The sequence below is a fragment of the Eriocheir sinensis genome, chromosome 15 (genome assembly GCF_024679095.1).
Source record: "Eriocheir sinensis breed Jianghai 21 chromosome 15, ASM2467909v1, whole genome shotgun sequence".
NCBI classification, from domain to species: Eukaryota; Metazoa; Arthropoda; class Malacostraca; order Decapoda; family Varunidae; genus Eriocheir; species Eriocheir sinensis.
In genome coordinates this window covers 4,246,733-4,271,580 of record NC_066523.1, presented here as the reverse complement: position 1 = coordinate 4,271,580, position 24,848 = coordinate 4,246,733, and the positions used below count along the sequence as shown (strand labels likewise).

Below are 24,848 nucleotides of genomic sequence, written 5' to 3'. Positions count from 1 at the left end.
GACGCCCGGTAATAGGAACCACAGCTGTATAAACAATGAATGTGTAAAAGAACAGCGTCACTCACGGAGTGGTGTCCCACAATCCAAAAGGGCGCGGGGCTAAGACAGTAGGTGTGCTTGCATGGTTCATACTCATACCCATTTTTTTCCGATTTACGAGCCTCTTCTATCTCGGCTTTTCATTTCTCAATTCCTATTTTCCTTATCAAGCCACACCAGCTCATGCAGTCCACCACTTGATCTATGGCTCGCCTTAGCCTGCCTGGCCCCGCACCACCAGCCGTCCAGCCGTGAACCATTTCCCTACTATTGTACGTTCCGCCCTTTAGCTGTGACATCACCTACTCAGTCCACCTTCCGCATTTCGCCCTCCGCATAAATTTTGTCTTTTACATCTCTCCACTTCCTTATTCGTTATTCCGTCTCCCTTTCCCAACACCTTGTTGTTCCTTAGCATGAACGTCCCCTTGCTCTTACCCTTATTTTCCATGCGTGTACTAGACGAGCCTTTCCCTTCCTTACGTAAGTACGTACACAACATGGCCAGAACAAAGACACCACCCGGGATTCTCGTGGCTGCGCCTACCTCAGTGTTACTTTACTGGATATTGATGAAATAATGCACCAAGAGGAATCCCCGTAAGGCTGGAGATCATTTTTGTTCAAAAAGACGTCGGTTAACCATGTAGAGTCACCACAAGGGCGGTAGTAATATCGATAAAACAGTCTTCAACGACTAGCACAACGATCGTAGTATTTCAGTAAAAATGCGATGAACGCTGCGCATTAAAAGAAAAAAAATAATGAAATCGCTTTACTGAACTTTAGAATGATGGAACATTATACCAATCCAGAGTCAGATATGTCTATTTTAGAAATTTTTGAAGAAAAATTTGGTAATTCCAGCACCTCTTCATTAGATATCCCTTTGTACAGTATTTCATCCTCTTAATTAGACGAGAGTCAACCTCACGCCGGTTTCTGCGACTACGGTGTGACCCCCCGGCTGTGTGGTCTGTATCGATGCAACCTATCTTCGTAAGGGAGTTAGTACGAGCCAATGAACTGAGTTTCCTGTGTTCGGGGCATTCCACTCAAGCCGACCTTGCAACACAATTCATTAATATGCTCCCGAGAACACTAACACCCAGTTTCGGTGCAGCTGACACGTGATCTCTGTAAATACTAACCCTGTTCCTAGGTCTAGATAAGCTGTATTGTGCCATGACTGGGCCCGTGCAGGCCATAGTCTTCTTTACAAGTGTGGATACTAATTGTGAAGAAAAAAAATTCTCTCTCTCTCTCTCTCTCTCTCTCTCTCTCTCTCTCTCTCTCTCTCTCTCTCTCTCTCTCTCTCTCTCTCTCTCTCTCTCTCTCTCTCTCTCTCTCTCTCTCTCTCTCTCTCTCTCTCTCTCTCTCTCTCTCTCTCTCTCTCTCTCTCTCTCTCCTCCTCCTCCTCCTCCTCTTTTTCCTCCTCTTCCTCCTCTTTCAATCAACAACTATAAACTGTGTATTTGTGTGTATATATATAAGTGTGTGTGTGTGTGTGTGTGTGTGTGTGTGTCTAATAAGTTGTTTTCGTTTCAGGTAAGCCAGGTGTGTCGGTGTGCTTCCCATGTCGGTGAGTAGTATACATATCCTGTGCGGGGCTGCTTGAGTGTGTGTGTGTGTGTGTGTGTGTGTGTGTGTGTGTGTGTGTGTGTGTGTGTTGCCTGCTGCTCCTCTCATTACCAAAAACGAAGCAAGGTAAGTTAGGGTTATCGAAAGAGTAGCAACACCAGCAACGACAGTCATGATTGTAGTAGTAGTAGTAGTAGTAGTAGTAGTAGTAGTCGTAGAGGTGGTAATAGTTGTAATCCTTGTTGTTGTTGTTGTGGTAGTTATTGTATAAATGTTTTGTCTTTTGTTTTGTCATCGCAGTTGTTAGTTTAATTTTATCTCCGTTATCATTTCAATATAACATCCACTAGTACTACCACCACTACCACCACCACCACTACCGCCACCACCATTACCACCACCGCCACCATCACCACCTTACTGTCCCCATTGCAACAAATAAAATAAAAAATGTCCGCTTAAGTCGAGTATACAGCTGCCTTATGATTACACAACTTAAGTGCTGGGGACGAGGGAACGAGCACACACACACACACACACACACACACACACACACACACACACACACACACACTGCGAAATATGAAATTATTATTTTTTTTTTTTTATGTACAGACAAGGCTCTCTCTCTCTCTCTCTCTCTCTCTCTCTCTCTCTCTCTCTCTCCCCCCCCCCCCCCCTTAGTTGTCATTTTGGTGCCCTAGAGCTGTCATTTTGGTGCCGTAGATTTGTCTTTTTCTCTTTTCGTGTGTGTGTGTGTGTGTGTGTGTGTGTGTGTGTGTGTGTGTGTGTGAGAGAGAGAGAGAGAGAGAGAGAGAGAGAGAGAGAGAGAGAGAGAGAGAGAGAGAGAGAGAGAGAGAGGGGTAAGCTCTGAGATTTAATATGTCAACGAATATTTTGTCACTAATGTCTGCTGCAGGTGTGATCGGAACCACATCTGTGCGCTGGTGAGGTGCAAGGTGAACTTGGATTTGCCAGGTGTGTTGCTGAGTTGAGCTAGGAAATTTGGTTGTGTGTGTTATTCACTACGGCCTGATCATGTGCTGGACTCGTCATCGCCAGCAAGTACCCTCCCGATTAGAGCAAGGTTCATTATAGTCGATCCCTGGGTAGCCCCTACTGCTGGGACCTTCACACACCACACACCCACACCCTTGCTCAAGGGGGAACAGTAACCACTCCTTGTCAGCGGAAAAATCCTCCGCCTGCCAGACCGCAAAGCCTGTCTGCGCAGAACTTTAACCACTGAGCTATCGGAGCTGTGTGTGTGTGTGTGTGTGTGTGTGTGTGTGTGTGTGTGTGTGTGTGTGTGTGTGTGTGTGTGTGTGTGTTTAAAATCGGCGTGTTCTTCAGTACGTGTTCGGTGAGGCACAGTGAGGACAGGTGTGAAGGGAAGTGGTGAGGTGGGCAATCTCCAGTAAGGTAAAGGCTCGATACTCCTTGTACTAATTCTCCTTGCTGCTGCCTCGCCGTCCACAGGGAGCACGATCAAGGCAGTTGTTGGCAGGTCAAGGACGTTGTGTTGGTTACTGCTTATGAACCACACGGGAGTCTAAACCGGCGCTTGTACTTTTTTGTTTGTTTTGGTGACGTCATGCCTCGATGTATTTGAATAAGTAGTTCCAAATGCTATCAGGACACCTCTTTATGTCCGTTCTGGGAATTTCTGGTCCCCTTCCCAAATGGGGACTCCAATGCTGGCGTGACTCTTCCCATAATAAATCTGGGAAAATGGTGTTTGTGCCACGTGTATGTAGTTTAGTGTGGAAAGTAAGAGAATTTGTCTTTAGAGAACATGCTGAACTACTCTCTGGTGTTAGTAAGACAATAGGGAAACAATGTGAGGGCACGGATTGCAGCACTCCCTCGCCTCCTATATAATTCGTCACCCTCATAAAATAATCGCTAACTCATTTTTCAGCGATTTCCAGGTTTTTCTCTACATCAATTTTTCAACATGTGACGGCCATGTTTGTAGAGTTGCTTTCGTCGTTCAGGGTTTGAGTGTTCTAGAATTGGCTTTTTCCTTTCTGCCTAAATCTTAAGCCAAATGAGATAATGACAGTTTTTTTCTGATTTCCTGTAAAGTAGAAAACAGTGACTTAGGCTGTTTGTTTACGAAGGTGACGATTTGCCTCAACGAGACTAGCTTACACCCGTTTCGGCAGATGTGTACTTGCCTACTCCCTAGTGTGTGTGTGTGTGTGTGTGTGTGTGTGTGTGTGTGTGTTCATTGCGTCAGTGTGCGGAGGCGTCGTGGGCGGTACTCCCCTCCCCTCCCCCTCGCCGCAGCCACTCACAGCCGCATCAAATACCCAACTCGCCCAAGCAAAACGCCCGACTCATAATCTGTATCGTCTTATCTTATCCGGTAACACCTTCGCTTTGCTATTGGCTCGCTCAACGCTGCCATGGGTGTTTGCTGGTTGGCTGGTGGTTTATCTGTTTTCTTAAGCGAATAAAAAGCCATCGCTAACATGTCACCACTTAAAGGCGAGTTATGCTAATTATTGAAAACTGTTGTAAGGTTTCTGCATCATTATGTCGCCTGGCCGCTAAAATGTGTTAAGTGATTACTGGTTTTCCGTTAACCGATTCTGATTTTTGTTTTAACCTCTTTATTTTAACTTTTCTTTTTTACTTCTTTTTTTAACCCTTCTTTATTTTAACCCTCTTCTTTTTTTAACCCCTTCTTTTTTTACCCTTCTCTTTTATTTTAACCCTTCTCTTTTTTCAACCATTCTCTTCTTTCCTTCAATCATTTTCTTCTTTTCTCCAACCATTCTCTTCTTTTCTTCAACCATTTTCTTCTTTTCTCCAACCATTTTCTTCTTTTCTTCAACCATTCTTTTCTTCAACCATTTTCTTCTTTTCTTCAACCATTCTCTTCTTTTCTTCAACCATTCTCTTCTTTTCTTCAAATGTTCTCTTCTTCAACCGTTCTCTTCTTTTCTTCAACCATTCTCTTCTTTTCTTCAACCGTTCTCTCCTTTTCTTCAACCATTTTCTTCTTTTCTTCAACCATTCTCTCCTTTTCTTCAACCATTTTCTTCTTTTCTTCAACCATTCTCTTCTTTTCTTCAACCATTTTCTTCTTTTCTTCAACCATTCTCTTCTTTTCTTCAACCATTTTCTTCTTTTCTTCAACCATTCTCTTCTTTTCTTCAACCATTCTTTTCTTTTCTTCAACCATTTTCTTCTTTTCTTCAACCATTCTTTTCTTTTCTTCAACCATTTTCTTCTTTTCTTCAACCATTCTCTTCTTTTCTTCAACCATTCTCTTCTTTTCTTCAACCATTTTCTTCTTTTCTTCAACCATTTTCTTCTTTTCTTCAACCATTCTTTTCTTTTCTTCAACCATTTTCTTCTTTTCTTCAACCATTCTCTTCTTTTCTTCAACCATTCTCTTCTTTTCTTCAACCATTCTCTTCTTTTCTTCAACCATTCTCTTCTTTTCTTCAACCATTTTCTTTTCTTCAACCATTCTTTTCTTTTCTTCAACCATTTTCTTCTTTTCTTCAACCATTCTCTTCTTTTCTTCAACCATTTTCTTCTTTTCTTCAACCATTCTCTTCTTTTCTTCAACCATTTTCTTCTTTTCTTCAACCATTCTCTTCTTTTCTTCAACCGTTCTCTTCTTTTCTTCAACCATTCTCTTCTTTTCTTCAACCATTCTCTTCTTTTCTTCAACCGTTCTCTTCTTTTCTTCAACCATTTTCTTCTTTTCTTCAACCATTCTCTTCTTTTCTTCAACCATTTTCTTCTTTTCTTCAACCATTCTCTTCTTCAACCATTCTCTTCTTTTCTTCAACCATTCTCTTCTTTTCTTCAACCATTCTTTTCTTTTCTTCAACCATTCTCTTCTTTTCTTCAACCATTCTTTTCTTTTCTTCAACCATTCTCTTCTTTTCTTCAACCATTTTCTTCTTTTCTTCAACCGTTCTCTTCTTTTTCAACCCGTCTCTTCTTTTTTTTACCCTTTTCTTTTTTAACCCTTCTCCTTTTTTATTATAAACTAACAAGAGTGACTTACTAACCATCAAAATTTGTGCCCTGTCTGCTGTACCTTTCGACATGTTGCAAGCGGAAATGGTGGTCATGCCGTTCATATTGAAGGGCGATATCTTTATGGGGGGAAAGTCCAAGCTGTCGTCGCTCCCTCCCTGCATAAAGGGGCTATTTCACTGGGCAAATTTTCCGTGGATCTTAAGTCAAACCACGATTTCCGTTAGCGTGGTTCTCATTTGTTTCTTGTTATTGCTGCTGATGATGATGATGGTGTGTAATACCGTCGTCCTTCGGTGAAATCTACCGTACCTTTGGAAGATCGTGGACACGTCAGAAAACCGCGGAAATAGGAGAACCACGCCAGCGGAAATCGTGGTTTGACTGAAGGTCCACTGAAAATTTGCCCAGTGTAATAGCCCCTTAACGCAGCGTCCCTTGCTGTATTCAAGTCACACAGCAGCGCCACCTGTCCGCGGCGTGACAAACTCGTGACGTCTGGTGATTGGGGTGATAAGGACGAGTGTACGCTCATCATAGGCGATTCAGACATAGCCCCTTAGTTGCATTTGTCTAGAATATTTCACACAAAATTAGATATAAAGAGAAAAAATAATAATCCCAGGGAACAGCGGGAATAGGAAAAGAAATCCCAACTTAGCTTAAAAAAAAAGACACATTTAAGTATAATATTTTAGAAGTTGCCACCAAGTTCGTCTTTTCATGTGGGCTTTTCCTTTCATCCTGTGCTTCTTCCCACCTCACTCCTAACATACTAATAACATATAAGTAATGGCCAGGTATGAGAAAAAAATATTCGAAGAGGAGAGACGCCAGTTGAAAATACTGCCCTCACAGGACGATCCAACACCTCGGCTGGAGTTTTTATCTTCATATCGAGGGTGCACACGGGGGTGGGGTGGGGGGTGGGGTAGAGAGAGAGAGAGAGAGAGAGAGAGAGAGAGAGAGAGAGAGAGAGAGAGAGAGAGAGAGAGAGAGAGAGAGAGAGAGAGAGAAATTTTCATACTCAGTAAATCAATCTCCAAATCCTAAGCACTCGTATGTTGTGTCATCCCCGCAGACTTGTTGTGTCCGCTGGCCTCACCACCTCCACCACAACGCCGCTGCAGAAGTTCTTTCCATTCATGAAGTTAGTTTTTAGAAGGTATTCGGCAACATATTTAGATTTGTATAAGGGGATTCAAATTTACCATCTTTATACAAACTAATCCTACTCCTGTGTGCTGCTACCATGGAGGTCTATCCTCTCCCCCCTTGGCTGCTACCGTTCAGTGTCTCGGCCAGGCCAAAGAATTTCCGCTGAACTTAACGAGCGAAAAGTAAGGCCGAGCCACGCCTTATAGCCGGTTAACGACCATTACGCAGGTGGACATTTGAAAGAATTCAGTTATCTCTCCCTTCCGAAGCAGCGATAGCAGAGCATGGGGGACGTTATTGGCTGTCCTGTGTTTTATCGCTAAAGGTGATATATAGGCGCCTCGTGTTCCCCGCGGGGGTTCCACAGGGGAGGGCCCGGCGCCACACCTGCCGCCACCACTATCGCGTGCGTTTCCGTTTTTAGGGGTGAGGAAATGCGCCATGTTTTTGTACTATCGCGAGGACACGAACCGGGGGGGGTTTTGCAGTCCTGATGAGGTGTGTGTGTGTGTGTGTGTGTGTGTGTGTGTGTGTGTGTGTGTGTGTGTGTGTGTTTCATTTACCATGGGCGCATCACTCGCTGGGTGGGCAATCGTCACCTTGTACCCTCCCGGAGTAAGCTCTGGCGTTCAGGTGACGGATCCCTGATTCTGGTAGCGGCTGGAACCTAACACCACACCCACACACACCCGGGAGGCGGGACACACCCCCAGCTGACATCCGGTATGGAATCACTGCAGGGTGGACATGGGACACGGGTTAGAGGAGGCTGACCATCCGTTTTTACTTTACATAGGGATCGAACCCGGGACCTCTTGTTTGTGAGGCGAGGATTCTAACCACTGCACTCTGGTGTGTGTGTGTGTGTGTGTGTGTGTGTGTGTGTGAGTGGCGGTAGAGGGGAAATTGATGAGTTGAACACTACTGTTGAGCAATAAGTGTCGCCTAACTGCTACAGTGTTCACAATCCTCCCTCGACAAGGGCAGCCGGCCACCATGAGACGTGTGAGTGGCTGCACAGGCGTGACATAAGTGTTTTACAACCTGTATTCGCCAGTTTGATCTTGCCTCGCCTGAACTTCTCTGCCGTACCCGGGCGGGAATTTTATAATGCCATTAACAACTCATTAATATGGCTCCATTGAACCATTATAAACAAACTGCGAGTATAACCATGGTCCTTGTGATGGACAAGCTTTAAATCGGACTAGCATCACGCCAGTAGTCTCTGTCGACCCTCAGGCGGTGACTTGTAATTCTGATTTGTTACCTATTTAGAATAACGTAATGGAAGATTTTGATCATCACACTATGTTCATTCTTGTACAAATAGTCCGTGTGTGTTCCTCTTTTGGGACTTCCCGCATGGCGCACATCCCCCGTAACATAAAGGGCCGCCTCAAGGGGAGCGATAGTGTTTTCGTCGTTGTCCGTCAGCTTGTTTGTTTGTTTGTTTGTTTGTCTGCCCGTTTACCTAAAATCTTAAAAACAGGTTGGCAGTCACAAAATACACGTGAAAACATCCATGTTAAGTATCTCAATCTGAGTAACTTTTGGGAACAAACCGATAAAACTGATTGAAAATACACACCAGAACGGAAGCTTCAAAAGACAAAGGTGATAAGAACATCATGAAAACAAACATGAAAAAGGAGAGTAAGAAAGACAAACTTCCCAAGGTACAGGAAAATGTGACAATGGAGTAACAGACGGACACTTGTTCTGCGTAGGAACCAACCATCACGCGGACATTATTGCTTTGCACACCTCTGAAGGGAGGGCTGTGCCGCTTCTACGAAAGTGTCTACATAACAGTTACTTGCACATAATATTTGCGTGGCGTCAAGAGGCGTCAACTACGGCGATAAAGAGAACAATACGATGATAGCAAGCGGTGGGTGGCTGATGACTGCCGGCTGCTGCGATGGTGCCGCTCAGCTTCCTGTGTGTGTGTGTGTGTGTGTTTTCATATACATATTTATTAGAGAGTCTTTATATATACGCATGCATACTTCATGACTTAATTACTGAATATCCTGTTTAGAGCAACAACAGAATTACACACGTTGTATGAATGAAGTATAACAATTCTTTTACCCAAGATAATGTAATGCACAACCTTGGTGTCTTTCTTTAAGCAGCTATAGTATTCTTTGCCTATATATATATATATATATATATATATATATATATATATATATATATATATATATATATATATATATATATATATATATATTTATTTATATTTATATATATGAAATAATATTTTTACTTAGATCTTTTGTGTAAATATGATTCATTAAACATCATTTATTGTAAAGACTATGAATCGTAGCGTTAACAGAAGCTTCATTGTTTGAGGACCTCGGTTGCACTGCATAAATCTTAAACCTGTCTCGGTGTTTCCCGCAGACTTGCCTCCCTCTCAGGTATCGCGTCTGTCACGGCGAGGAGTTACTCCTCATTAGAGATGAATTTGTAATGTTCGTGGCCGTGCACCGCTTGGAGGCTTTAAGTCGTATGAGTTTTCGGAAATATTTTCCAACACAGCCCCAGCGATGCCTTTGCTCCACCGTGGCTGCCTTTTCCAAAATGAAAAACAGAATTGAAGCTTATTTTTTCTTGCTTGGTTGCGCCAGGAATACGGTTTTGGTTGAAAAAGACAATAGGATTACAAAGGCTTTAACTCAATTCATTATGTATAGCTATTTGTAAACTGGCTTGACCTTTCGCATGCAAGAGGTCACTGTGTATGACGATTTACAGAAAGGCGGCGTCAGAGGTCGGGAAATATTTTCCACATAAAAAATAAGTAATGGAATGTTAAAATATAGACACCTGTGTAGGACAGGAATTCACAATTTTTAACAGCTCTTTATTTCCTTTAATTGCCTGATAATCTTGTCTTAAAAGAATTCGTCATTAGAAGGCTGAGTAGCTCCCAAAAATATAAGTTATGTTTGGTGCGGCGGACGTCATATGAACATTATGAGACAAACTGCGTGATACAAATTGTCTCAGTAAGGTTGGTAGGCGTGATACCCATCGTGACCGCTCCTGCTAATAAGAAAAACAACGCCACTACATGACTGCAAACATCCCGCGGCATGTTAAGGCAGTCCCACGCAAAACGTCTTATAACATCATTATTGTATCACATGGTACAACACTATTTTGAGGATGATTTTGAGAGCTACTGTACGTAAGCAGAAGGTAAACTATATAGAGGAACTATTAACTAAGAGTCAAAGTATACACGACCTGTTCAGCGTGGAAGGTAATCAAGAGCTCAGCGCTTGCTCTGCGTCCCGTCCCTTTTTTTAAACCATTTATACCTTTTTAGTTCTTTGGTGCGTGTGTGGAGTCCTTCTTTTCAACATTTTATTGGAACATACACAAAAATGCAATAAGATTGAGGAAACAAAACTATCAAAGTAGAGGACTGACATCCGCGAGAGTAGTGATGGAGGTGGGCCAAGCGGTGAGGAGCGCCCGTGGCCAGGCCGGCAGATTCGTTGTCAGAGACGCTAACCACTGCCCTTCTCCCTAATGAGAAAGGTGTACAATCAATGTATTCTGCCAGTCCTAACAGTCTTTGTCCTGCAGCTTACTGGTAGTGACTGAAGATGATGATAATGATGATGATGATGTATTTTATTTATTAATATAGTTTTCTCACCCTCCCAACCTGAATGACCACATACTTGTTCTCTCAGAAAAGAGGGAGACTGAAAGGGAGTCAACTTTCTAGAAGGTATTCTTGATTGGTCAGGAGCCGAGCACGAAAATGAGCAGAGAGAGATATAGATTAGATATCAGTCAGCAGACGGACCAGTGAGTGCCCTGCTGAGCCCACCAACTTTCTCCCGTTCTCACCCCTCATCCTTTCCTTGCATAGCATGCCCACATTGTAGTTTTCCAAATACTTTCCTTCTCCCTGTGTTCATTCCACTGCTCTTTACGTATTTCATTTCGTCTTTTTATTCCGGACCCATTCTTCGTCGCTGCCTCCTCCCACCTTTCATGCATCCCTCCAGTCGGCTACGCCTTACGCCACCGCCGACGCGGCCTTCCGTCATGACTTTAAAACTTACAAACTCATCCCACGTACTATGCCGGCTGTACCCTACCTCCGCACTAACGTCAGCGGGTGATAAACTGATAAGATTCCAAGTATTCGACATAAAATTCTCAGAGTCCACGTACAACCCTGCCCCCCATGCGCCCGATATTTGCGAACCCCCGCCCCCTCTCTCGACTCTTCCAAGAAACTAGTGGGAGCTTCAAGATTGTATCAAAGGCTGTTCGGAGAAACACTTGATCCTTAACTTAGTGTATGCTCCCGCCACGCTCATTGAGATACGGAGGACCTTGCCGTCAGCAGAAACTCGCCTCACGGGTGGTACCTTCGCCTCGGCGCTAGATGCACCACCAGCACCTTGGACACCACGCGACAGCACTGAGGCCAGGACGCCGCGGCTCGATATGTCGATGCAGACTTTGCGACGCAGCCACCCTTCGCCGCTACGTTAGCCACGAAACATTTTGTTATCATTAATGATTCATGTTACAGCCTTCGCGTCCAGTCCCTTCGGCATTACCGAGAAATGCTGGCACAGGGCATTCGCTCCACGGTACGGGAGGTGACCTTGGCGGCGTGTTTGAGTGGGTTGGATTGTTTGCGCTAAGATAAGATTGCGATGAACTCCCAACAAAGGTTATTTGTTCCCACCAGTCGTCTGGGGAAAGTTAGTGTAATGAAATACACCTGGGGATGACGGCAGTGGAATGGGATACCCCTTGGGACGACAGGAGCAGTAAGGCAGATTTTTCAGTTTGATTTTTTTTATTTTTTATCAATTGAAAAGTATTAGCAAATAAATTGATACCTAAGACAGGGAAATGTTTTAAGCGTTATTATTTTTTTTCTAGTTGCAGTACTGGCAGCATTAGTGATAGTAGTAGTAGTAGTGGTAGTAGTAGAAGTAGCAGTAGAAGTAGTAGCAGTAATAGGAGCGTTAGTAGTAGTAGTAGTGGTGGTAATAGAGGTAGTACTAGTAGTAGTAGAAAAAAAGATGATTCACTTTGTTACTCTGTGATAGTGAAGATTGCGTTCCGCGATGCGAAGTTCAGAATGGGATGTCTCACGACACGGGATGGTAGACGACACCACACCGGGCCCGCGTACATTCGGCATTGAGGGCTCATGTTTACTTAAGACGCAAACCTTTAAACCTACCAGCAATGGGTAAGATATATTTTTCCCGACCAGCAGGTAACGTGTTTGGACTATAACTTGTATTCCGGAATTACGAAATTGAAAAAAATAACAAAGTTCACGAGGAAAAGTACCTCCTTGACAATTCAACAGGTGGTCGAGTGTGGCGCTGAGTGCACAGCCAGTATGGTTATTGCAGAGGCTCGGTCAGTCAGTCACCAGGGGCTCTTGGGTGATCACAGAGAGGCGTAATCTTTCACCACACAAGGCAATGCGCGGCCACTCCACCGAGTCCAAAAAGATGACCTGCTTGATACAGGCAACAACTTGCCTTACCTGGTCACCTTTCATCCCGTGCTATCTGCTGGCAAGTGTTCTCGGGACTCATGATGACCTGCCCACTGCTTTCCTCACACTATTCCCATCAAACGCAAAACATGGGGAGGGTGTAAGTTGCTTTAGACAATGTTTGCCACTGATTCAAGTACTGGCGTCATTATTAGGTTTCAAAGTATTTATATTGAAGTTGTTATAGTAAGTGGCCATTCACCTATATGTAGAAAAATAGTGAGGTGGAATCGTTATTTCTAGGTGAATCTCTAGAAAATAGGAAGATGGCGAAGTCACGTCTGCACGACAGGAATGACATGGCAAGGGTTGTGGAAGTGTATCACTGTAAACATATCATTTAGGCCCAGAAGGAAGGAGGAAGAGAGGACAGAAATACTTGCAATAACGAATGATGAAACGAAATAAATCTGAGAAGTATGAAAAGAGGAAGATTTATTTGTGTATCCCTAATAAAGAACATAGAAGAAATCGCTGTAGAGAAATAAGGTCATTAAAGGTTTCTCCTAAACGCCCTACAAGCACATGGCATCACCCTGTCTAACTTTTTTTCCTTGGGGGTTTCCGGTATTGTATGAAGTTCGGCCGTCGCTGTTTCCTCTCTCCTAAGTTCTAATTTCTCTTGCGCCCTGTTGTCGAAGTGCATTCATCACCGTTACTGTTTCCACAAAGTCGAAGGCCTCCTCGTAGCCAATGAAAGCCAAACAAGGCAGTTTTTATATACTCATTGGTATTGTCTAATACCTGGTTTACTGTCTGGATGTGATATGTAGTTGAAAACCCACTCTGAAAGCAAGTTTGTTCCCTGGACTTATTTAAAATTAATGTGTATGAAATTATGTTAGTGATTATTTTCGTGAATAATATGTGACTGACAAAAAGTTGATAAAACGATATTTTTTAAGAGATGTGTCTGTTTTGTGTACCAAGGTAATAGCTGCATTTTCTGAGAGTTTCGGAACGATAGCATTTCTGTAGCTGCTTCCCAAACGTCCCGATAAGATCTGCACCAACACCATCTTCCTGGGAGTCTTCCTTTTCATACCTTTCAGGATTCTTTTTTTTTATCGTCTTTCGTTATTACTGAAATTTCAATTTTTATTTCATTCTGGGAATTAATACCTGAACTATATATTGCACCTTAAAGCTCTTCAGTTGCCTTTATTTCGTGTTGATTGCAGAGAGAGAGAGAGAGAGAGAGAGAGAGAGAGAGAGAGAGAGAGAGAGAGAGAGAGAGAGAGAGGAGGAAGGTACAACAGAAGCATACCAAACACCTCTGTGTCTATCTAGCGGAGAACCGTAAATTCATATAAAAAAAAACTGATCCGATCATAGGAGAGGACAGGAAAGAGATAAGCAAAATATGGAGTGCTCCCGTTAGCTATAAATACCCGAGTCTCTGTGCGGGACAGAAGACGAAACTTGGGCCGAGATGTTGCTCCCCAGAGATAATGATGCAGTAAAGGCTTCAAAATGCAGTAAGGCGGCGGAATAGAGGATTTTCTTTATACAAAAATATGTCTGTAAAAATTGGTTTACAAGTATAATAGTTGATGAACAGAAGAAATTTGGTAGAAAGTAAAAACCCGAATAAGTTTCAAATGGAGATTAGGCAATTGTATGAACTGAGGTGGACCTTGGTGGATCTGGAACCGCCTCGTGTAAACTGGCTGACCCTTATCACTGTCTTCATACTTTGTGTATCCCTCTCATTATGTCACCACGTCCGCCCCTCATCACCTTCAAGTTGATTCTCCCTCAAGACGTTTCAGGTCTACTACCCAGAAGAAACATTTTGAGACGAATTCAGTGAAATTCGTTTTAGTGGTAAAAACTTGAATCATTTATATATTTGTGGAAAGGCTAGTGCGTTGAGAACTGGTTGAGCTCCTATCAAGTGTAATTGAGACAAGAGGAGAGACTGCAAAAAGTAATCAGATATAACTGATGGCCACCTTTGATAAGATAAGCGGCGCCTTGTGTAATTAGAAGGCTTGGGGCGGCGGTGCCCGGGCTGCCGCCTCATGCACGGCGCGCATGACAACTCGTTTCGTTGTTTCTCTTCAGATTGCACATCGCTGGTAGTATATCATTTTATTATTTATTTCGTCGTTTATATATAAGATGGTTCTGCTGACTGCACTAAGCACGCAAGCGCTGCTCATGAGTGACTCCTGCTGGCTGTGGGGTTACTCGGCAGCGGCCTGCAACTCGTTGTTACTGGCTGACAAGAACATATTTCAGTTTTATTATACAATGCAGTCGGAAACGGTCACGCATGTTGTTACTTGTGATGCTTTGGTTGCCTCTATCCGGCCACCACCACTCGCCCGTGTGCCCTGAGACAGCGCTTTACCCGTTCGGCAAAGAAGGGTTTGGTCGCCTCCGCATCGGCCGGGTCCTACACTCCATACACGTCTGCTTACTTTGTTCCACTTGTCCGCTTCCCAAATCGTAAACCAGTTCTTACCTATTCCTTCCTGAACCAGAATTTATCCAATTTATACACATTACCACATCAAAATCACCCTTGATAATCTTGACCCATTAAAACCTTTAATTAAATTACCTTGCTCTTTATGTCTTCTCAAAGAATGTATGTTAAGCTTCTTTAGACTCTCTGTACTGTTTCTTTGTCCCTTGGATCATTTTGGTCATTCTTCTCTGTGCAGATTAGATGGGATCTTTATCCTCTCTGTAGTAAGGGCATCATAACAAGTACATAATCAAGGCGAGGACCAGACATGGTGCTGCTGCTGCTTTGAACAGCTGGTTACCCTTGCAGGCTTTTCCGTAAGCAACCCGCCTCTTGAAGGTGGTAATGCTTGATGGGACCTGCTACAGCAGCAGACGCTGCCGCAGCCGGTCTGTTGACGAGTGTCTGGCGTGTCACTGGGGCCGAACCAGTGTCAGATATAATTCGAGGATAGTAGTAGTAGCAGTGATAGTAGCAGTAGTAGCAGTAGTAGTGGTAGTAGTAGTAGTAGTAGTACGAGGAGGAGGAGGAGGAGGAGTAGGAGTAGGAGTGGTAGTAGTAGAATAAGAAAAGTTACGTTTATTTATTTATTTATTTATTTGTTTATTTCTACCGCTTCAGTATTTGTTTCTAGGTGCTGTCGGTGGTTTTGATATATTTGTCGTTTTCGTGTTTTGTGCCTAACTGTTGTTTTTGTTTGTTGTTGTTGATGTCGTAGCAGCAGCAGCAGCAGGGTCGACTCATGATATTCAAAAACGGTTGCATCAGCGCTAGCAGTGTCTATACTTATTATTTTTTTCTCGATTGAAGTGTTTGTGGCGATTGGAAATTTGGTCTGACACTTTCGAGAGGTTCAGGTTGGTATTATAAGACACTCGCTTCTCACAACAGCTATTTCTAAAGGTCAAAGAGGGGGTCAGTCGGGTTCTAATGAGTGTTTCTTCAGGTTCATGGTACAGAAGAAGACTCACACTACCACCAGGGTCATAAAACTACCCTTGGAAATGCCCACAACTCCTACGAAAGCCTTGCCAAATATGTGTGAAGGTCAAAGAGAGGGTCAGTCGGGTTCTAATGAGTGTTTCTTCAGGTTCATGGTACAGAAGAAGACTCACACTACCACCAGGGTCATCAAACTACCCTTGGAAATGCCCACAACTCCTACGAAAGCCTTGTCAAATATGTGTTCAAAGAGGGGATCAATCGGGTTCTAATGAGTGTTTCTTCAGGTTCATGGTACAGAAGAAGACTCACACTACCACCAGGGTCATCAAACTACCCTTGGAAATGCCCACAACTCCTACGAAAGCCTTGTCAGTATGTGTTCTTGGGCTGCGATTTGTCTTGTAATACGACCCTCAGTGTCTGCATTCGCCAAAGATCAGCCAGTGGCAAACAAGGCAGTGCGTGCTGAGAAGGAAAATCCTCAAGCGATAACAGCGGCTAGAGTGGCCGATAAACACTCCTGTACTGAAGTCTGCATGCGCTTATTGAACATTACGATTATGATGACTAGTATTGATAATTTTACATGTATGATGATGATTGTTGTTCTATTATTATAACACATTAACATTATTACTATTATTATTATTATTATTATTATTATTATTATTATTATTATTATTATTATTATTATTATTATTATTATTATTTTACTAGGATGTTCATCACGATCATTTTTATATAACTGATGGTACTATTTTTTTTTTTTTTTCCAATCCTTCTCTCCTCCTCCTTCACCTGTCATGTTATGGTAGGAAGGCAGTTTGTTCTGTTAACGTCCTTGTCGTTGTAGCCATTATGGTCTGTTTTCCTCGATCTTAACTGGCCAAGAGGCAGCCAATCGCCGCTCACACTGGCACACCACCAATTGCAACATACAAAAAAAATATTACTACACCTCAAAATGTCTTGAACAGCGATGAGACAAAAATAATAGCGATAGATACACTTAACCGGAATATAAACAAAAATGAATTTCTTTATACATCACACGATATCTGTGTTAGAAAAGATATCGTCTTGTGTTACAGAATTAACGTTGTAGGTAATGAGTTAAGGATGGCAAGGTTGCGAAGGAAGCACGGGTAGTGGTCGTGGCCTTCCAGATATTTTTAGGAAACTTTGAACGATACGCCGGAGAGGCTTCCTGGGATACGGCTTAATCAATCTAACGGTTTCCTGGCGCAGTGATTGGCTGTCAGTTGGCTAATCAAAATTACTGAAACCGAAGGGCCGCCTGTAATATCCTAATGAGACAGACTTTAGTAGACTCCATTATTTAAATCGCTGTTTACATGCGTTCTATATCTCGTATGTATCTCTCGTAGACACTCACTATCCTGAATTATTTGTCTTTGCACTCGTTGCGAGATTAATGTTGAGGCGTAAAATCTGTGGTTGAACATACGGGTTTGTGGTGTCGAGTCAGTGTTGTTGAGTGCTGACCTTCACAGACAACCTCGGAGCGCCGTTTCTTAAGAACACTAAAATGGCTTAATTAATTATTACTTCCCCGGGACACATGCACTCAAACTAAATAAACTTCCCACTTAAAATTATTCTGGCTTTCTCTCTGGTTTTCTAGTTGCTTAAGGGCTGGGGTTGTATCAAGACACTTTTCCAACCAAAATTGATCACTTGGATGAAATCTTTTATTTTCTTGTGGGAGCAGCGTGTTGCGAACCTGAGGAAATTTTTTGATCGGTTATATAAGACACATTCGCTTCTCACATCAGCTATTTTTAAAGGTCAAGGAGGGGGTCAGTCGGGTTCTAATGGGTGTTTCTTGAGGGTCACGGTACAGAAGAAGGGTCACACTACCACCAGGGTCATAAAACTACTCCTGGAAATGCCCACAACTCCTACGAAAGCCTTGTCAAATATGTGTTCTTTAGCGGCGAAATGTCTTGTAATATGACCCAACTATCTCGCCCTTGGCCTGTCTCTCTGCAACGATTAAAATACACTATTGTTGGGATGATGAACCAATTAGTAGTAGTAGTAGTAGTATTGTTATTGTTACTATTATTTTTATTATTATTATTATTTTCATCATCCTCATCCTCATCACCATCGTACTGATACCATTGTTTTAGCAAAGGATGAGAATTCACGGGAAGCCGGTGAAACACTCAGACGTGCTGCTAATTTCATGCCCCCACCCCCCACCCCACCCCCCCCCACACATGTACTCACAGATTAATGTTGCTGCGGCGCACCTATCGATACGCAGAAGGATCGATAAGGTGTTCGGATATTGCAGCTCGTGGTATTACAGTCCGTATCAAAATTTCGAGAAACTTTGATCCGCGTTTCCTCTTCATTTTCTGTTCGGTGGGAAGAGGCGTGGGAAGAGGGGGGGGTGGGGGTTACAACAAAGGAGACAGCTCAAGGGCACAAAAAAAAAAGGAAACAATAATAAAATAAAAAAGCCTGCTACTCGCTGCTCCTACAAAAAGAATCAAAAGAGGTGGCCGAAAGAGAGGTCAATTTCGGGAGGAGAGGTGTCCTGATTCGAAACTGTTTGGGTTGTCGTGTTTACTCTTTTTGCTTTTCTTTTTCTTGATATTAATGGCCAGTGCATCCCCTTATCAGCGGCGTCGGATGCTAAACAAACACTCGAGGTTCCTGGTGGCTGCCACACGTCGCTAGACCCTATTTATCATCTCGGGAAGGACTGCTTCGAAGGATTCCACAGCCTCCACAGCCTCCACATCTTAACCCTGACACTTCGGTCTTGTGTTTGCCTTTCCCAAGCCTTGTACACTGTCAAAAAAAATTAACCCCGCCGCTAATAAATGGAAGACGCTGTGCACGTGCAAGTAGATGATTCTCAGCTGTGAACCACGAATTACAACCCTGAAGCGACCGCCATTGCGTTGTCTTTACCGCCGGGATAATAGAGTGCGGTGCGATGCGCCGTCATTGTAAGCCTTAAGGTGGCGGAGAAGGCGATCACACAGCATAGCAATGACGGCGGCGGTGTAGTCCGGTACTCGACTCCCCACAATACTTATGTAGTTAGTGTAGAGACAGGCGGTCGAGGCCATGTCGACTTGCATGCTAATGGGTCATTCCAGCGGACAGCACGCATCCACGGCAATATATTTGTTAAAATAATTGGTTGTGGTTAAAGTGTCTCAGGGATGACGCTGCTGGGAGGGTGCTGTGCAGGTGGCTGTGGCGGTGGTAACGGAGATGTAAAGCAGAAGTGGCGGCGACGAGGAGTTGGCGAGGTGAAGGCAGGCACGCTTCACAGACCACTTAGAATCCCTCTGAAATTATTGTTTTTCCATGCATGGGTGAGGCGGGTAGGGCTGGGGCAGCACGCTACACAGCCCCCTGTCGCCAGTGGGAGTAGGGGGCAGAACTGGGGCAGCATGTCAACCAAGTCCCTGCCCCCCTTGGGTCGGGGGAGAGGGATGGGCCAGCACGACACGCAGCCCAGTGACGCCCGTGTGCACGGATGCGTCCAAAGTCACTATTAGTATTAGTGACTTTGGATGCAGCAGCAGGCACGGCCCCCCGCCGCCCGCAGTTGTGGTGCCCATCACGGCACACAGTGAGTCCCTGCCTCGAGTGTACTACGTATAGCCCGTTTAATTCCGTCTGTCCACCAACAAAGCGGGAATTTTGATGGATGTGGCACCTGCGCATTTCTTGTTCGTGAATACGTGAAAATCAATTGTTGTGATAGACATTCAAGCTTATTTTTCAGTAATATATTTGAATGTTTACGTGTACAAAAAACAACTCCGTCATTTGCATCGATAATAATCTAACATACAAGCACACGGAAAGACAAACTTGTATCATATAACATTGTCACATCATGCTCGAACGATCTATGGTTTTTCAAATTCATTGACTGATAGCTCATTTCAGGTATATTAAAAGACATCTGGCTCTGCAAGCGCATGTAAAGGATATCTTAATAATTTACTGCATGTAAATAATTATTAATCGAAATAATATGAAAGTAAATAATAACTAATGAATGCGAGGCTAGGCTATTCAGAATATTAGGCTACCCGTGCTGTTTACATGCAACACTTCAAAATTCCTTATGTATAGATACTTCCAGAGTCAGATGTCACTTTATGTACCTGAATGAGATGAAATATGGGTATCTGAAAGGCTATGAATCGTTCGAGTATGATCAGACTATACTGATTGATATACAAATTATTATTTCTTGTGTTTATATGGTAGATATCGATGCAAATCGGCACGTTTGCTGTTCATATAAAAAGACTTGAGTTTTTTTTGTATACACGAACATTCAAATATATCACTGAAAATATAAACTTGATCTTCACGCAATCACGAACTAACAATGCGCAGGTGCCTCATTTACGTTCCCGAGTGGACAGACGGAATGAAACGGACTATACTACCTACCACTACTGCTACTAATACTAATACTAATACTATTACTATGTATTGTTACTACTACTACTACTACTACTACTACTACTACTACTACTGCTATTACAACTACTACTACTACTGTTATTACTATTACTGCTGCTGAATCTGCTACTGTTGCTGGTGGTGGCGGCGGCGGTACCACCACAGATCCGCCTCCCACCTCTAAAACGAAACATTAATAAACCTCAGGAGAGCATATACACCGCCATAATTGCACATAACTGGCTCCATCGTTCAGTAATGGTACCTAGCTAGCGTTGATAAGGCGTATCAGATAACGTAAAAAAACAGCCCCGTCACTCGCTCATTCGGTGGTAATATGCAAAATTCAAACCCAGAGCGATATCTTTCGTGGCTGAGTGAGAACGCTTGGGACGTGCCCGTTCCTGTGTCTGCAACTGTGAGTTACTGGTGGCGGGGCTGCTGCCAAAACTGGTGTTGCTTGTTTTACCAGTGCTGTGTGTGAGCCATACATTCATTCACCGTGGTGTGAGCACGTGCTGGACTCAAGATTGCCAACCAGTACCCTTCTCGAAAGAGCCTGGAGCTGCATACAGACGGACCTTTGGGTACGGCTGAAACCTTATTACATCACACCCACCGCCCGGGACACACCTGACATTCGGTGCCCATTCATTGTTGGACAGTGGCACAGATAAAACGAAATTACACATCCGTCTTCACTACACCTGGGTACTCGAACCAGGGACCTCTCCGTTGTGACGGAGCACCGTGTGTGTGTGTGTGTGTGTGTGTGTGTGTGTGTGTGTGTGCTCACACAATACACACTCAGTGAGGACAAAATATAGTAAAAAATTTCCGTGACTACTTTGTGTTAGCCAAATGGGCTCTTCCCGATCCTCTGAGCATGAGTAACGCGCGGTGCGGTGAACGAACCTGATTCTTACATTTCTTTAACATATGGCTCAGAGCACGAGTTTTCCTCCAGCCGTGACCGGGTGGTTCTAGCTTTTTCGGGTGTGGATTAGAAAGTAAAGCTCTACCTCAGAACAGTGCAAGGCGGATGTTTTTTTCTTGGTTATATTAATGCCTAGTGAAACACATTTCTCCTTACATATTGGTTCTGACTGTGCCATGAACGACTTTGGAGCTTGGCACTCTTACCGGCATTTCTTGAGGCCACCCTTTGGAATTTCGTCCCACCTGTGACCTGAATCAACACACAACCCCCCCCCCCTCCCACACCTCATTACAGCTTAATGTATTGCATTCCACCATTTTTATGTACTTCAAATTTTCAGCCGAAAGGCTGCCAAGAAGTGTATAAACCAATTATTATTATTATTATTATTATTATTATTATTATTATTATTATTATTATTATTGTTGTTGTTATAATCATTATTGTTATTGTTATTATTATTGTTATTATTATTATTATTATTATTATTATTATTATTATTATTATTATTATTACTATAATAATTAGTAGTAGTAGTAGTAGGAGTAGTAGTAGTAGTAGTAGTAGTAGTAGTAGTAGTAGAACTACTACTACTACTACTACTACTACTACTACTACTACTATTACTGTTATTATTATTTGTAATGTTACCTGCCCGACAACACTGTACGTTGTAGAGAAACGTAAAACTGTATGACAGTCGCTGTAGTGCCAGCTTACAGCACGTGAAAGGGCGCACCGAAATGGTGAATGCAATGTCCACAAATGTGGCCAATTGGCGACGTTGTGACAGACTGAAGATCTCACACATGTTGTCTATCAACCCTGCTGACAAGTATGATTTTCGCCATATGAACAGTGGGGAAGAGGCAACAGCCTAAACAAAACTCCGAGAAATATCAGCGCTCCAACGGTGAAAAAAATAGATCACCAACGGGCCACCACCCGGTCATTCGTGCCCCCGCACATTGAAGCAGATGAATCGTAAGTAATTATATAAATGAGATTAAGTAAATCATTATAATTATATCAAGAGTTCACACCGACACCTGGCCACCGTCAGTTGCACGTAACAATGGTGAAAATTCTCATAGCTTGCATTATCCATGACAAAGCAGTGCGTGCAGTGACTCCCAGAGTGTGGAGAGTGAGGGGGCAGGGAGCCATGAAGGCATCTTTGGTTATTGTTGGGAAAAGAAAAAGGGACAATGAAATTCCTCCACAAGTAAATTTCAGTTTGAACATCTTCACATCCGTTCACACTTGTCCACGTCCCCGCTGTCTGCTCTTAATTATTCAGTTCATCCGTCTCGTCCGCCTCTTGGACACCAGACACTTGCGCGGGTGAGTGACGACTGGCATCGCTCAGACACTCACAGCCTTCATTTTTCCTTCCTCTTTATCTGTGGTTTATTATCGTTAAACTCAGCTTGTGTTGAATATGACCTTTCCTTGTGGTTGAGTTTTCAGTTTTTTCTATAATTATAAAGATATTATTTTGAATTATGACGTGTTCTTGTGATTAAATTATCAATATTTTTACTTCAAATTGTAGAGATGTTTGTTAATTATGACGTTTTTTTTTGTGGTTAACTTGCCAGTATTTTTTTTTTACCTGTAATTGCAGATAGTTGTTAATTATGACGTTTTTTTTGTGGTTAACTTGCCAATATTTTTTTACCTGTAATTGCAGATAGTTATAAATTATGACGTTTTTTGTGGTTAACTTGCCAGTATTTTTTTACCTATAATTGCAGATAGTTGTTAATTATGACGTTTCCTTGTGGTTAACTTCTCCCAAAAAAAAAGTACCAGTAATTGCAGAGATGTTTGTTACTCCAGATATAGTCTATTATAATTCCTTCGTTAACCGGTCAGTTTTGTAGTCAGGCGATGGCGGCAAGGTCTATCTTTTCATTGTTGTAGGACTTAAACAAGGGAGGGTGATGTCGATAAGGTTTTCATAGTGAAGGGACAAGAGAACGCATGGCAATAGGGATATAATAGATTCGAATCTCATCAAAATAGGAGCAAGAATCGGTTTCTAAATAGATCTCAATGCATGTGTCGCCAGTCATATGAGGCGTGCAAATACGACTGAAACCTTCAAAGGAGTGTTGGATTAGTTTCTGGATGGTAAGGATAGATAGTCGTATATTTACAGGCTTTCCTTTACATGAAGACTACATTCCAGGCTGCTTTTACTCCTGTCTTTTTGCTTTCTTTTTCATTTCTTTTTTACTGTTCCGAATTGTCGTATTTACTCGTAGAAAAACCGGGTCGTGTTGCCATGTTCTTTTCCCCGACGTGTGATCAACTAATAGCCAACGTTTTTTTGTGTGTGTGAAAAAAAAATACGGTTCCTTCCTGGACACGGGCAACACAGGCGGCGGGGCTGTGACATGGCGCTGGACACTATTCCTTCGATGCCCGCTGAGTCGCTGATGCAGTGCTTGGCAATCGCTTGTTGACTCCCAAAGTGTGTGTGTGAGCGGAAAAAAAATAATAAAAGGTGATAACAAATATTGGGCTTTCGAAGTCAAGAAAATAGTGTTAGTGTTTGTTCATAATTAGTACCTCGACGGACTACAAGGTTACGCTCGGAACACACACACACACACACACACACACACACACACACACACACACACACACACACACACACACACACACACACACACACACACCTCTATTTTAGCTCCACTGCCAGGTTGTCATGTATACAAATGTATGGCTATATCATCAAGAGCTGAGAGGTGCAATTTGTTTCGGTCAAGGCATTGATTTAATTAAATTGCACTCCTGAGCTCTGGAGTGCCTATGAGGTGTATAGAGCTGCATATATATACTCTACATAAAGGACTACGATGATACACTTTGTATATACAAGAATGTTTATCCTGACACCAACATCCATGTTGTCAAACAGCGATTCATCAAGACCACCACCACCCAAGGCACTCAGGTATTACACGTTTTCGGTATTGCCTTGGAGAACATTGCCAGTGCTTTACATAAGAACATAAGAACGTAAGGAGTCTGCAAGAGGCCGGTTGGCCTATACAAGGCTGCTCCTGTAATCCTAGCCCCACCTTACCTCACTATCCATAAATTTAGCCAACCTCTTCTTGAATGTATCTATGGTATTGGCACTCACAACATGACTGCCAAGTCTGTTCCATTCATCCACCACTCTATTGGTGAACCAATTCTTGCCTATGTCTTTGCTGAATCTGAATTTGTCTAACTTAAAACCACTGCTACGTGTCGTACCTGGCTCTTTTACCACCAAAACCCTATTGGCATCCCCTTTATTAAAGCCCTTCATCCACACACACACACACACACACACACACACACACACACACACACACAGAGAGAGAGAGAGAGAGAGAATAAATTTAGCATAAGCGGGCAAGAGACGGCAGCGAGCGGAGAGCGGAGGTCAGGTGTTAGGTCAGTTATATCTGAAATGGAGAATAACAAAATATTCATCTGGTCATTGATATTTGCAGACAAGAATATACTTACGAAAGGTTTTGTTTAATCCCCAATGGCGCAATAGGCCGCGACGTAAAAAAAAAAAATGTTGAATGTGTATGGTGATATGACATATGCCTGGCAGCCTTCAGATTTGTCACGCATCAAAACCATGCACTGCA

The 24,848-nt window shown here is 43.0% G+C and overlaps 1 protein-coding gene across 3 annotated transcripts in view; it reads left to right on the top strand.

Moving 5' to 3' along the window:
• Window positions 1-24,848, top strand: part of LOC126998795 (protein bric-a-brac 1-like) — a 60,625-nt gene that overhangs the window by 5,822 nt on the left and 29,955 nt on the right. The window contains exon 2 of one of the 3 annotated variants that reach the window (XM_050860841.1): window positions 1,588-1,621. The exons of 1 other annotated variant lie outside the window; for it this stretch is intronic. In XM_050860841.1, coding sequence (XP_050716798.1) covers window positions 1,616-1,621 — 6 coding nt within the window. In that variant the 5' untranslated portion in view covers window positions 1,588-1,615. Of the gene's footprint in view, window positions 1-1,587; window positions 1,622-20,568; window positions 20,665-24,848 lie in introns of those variants that run through there. One more of the 3 variants, XM_050860840.1, reaches the window with a different exon arrangement.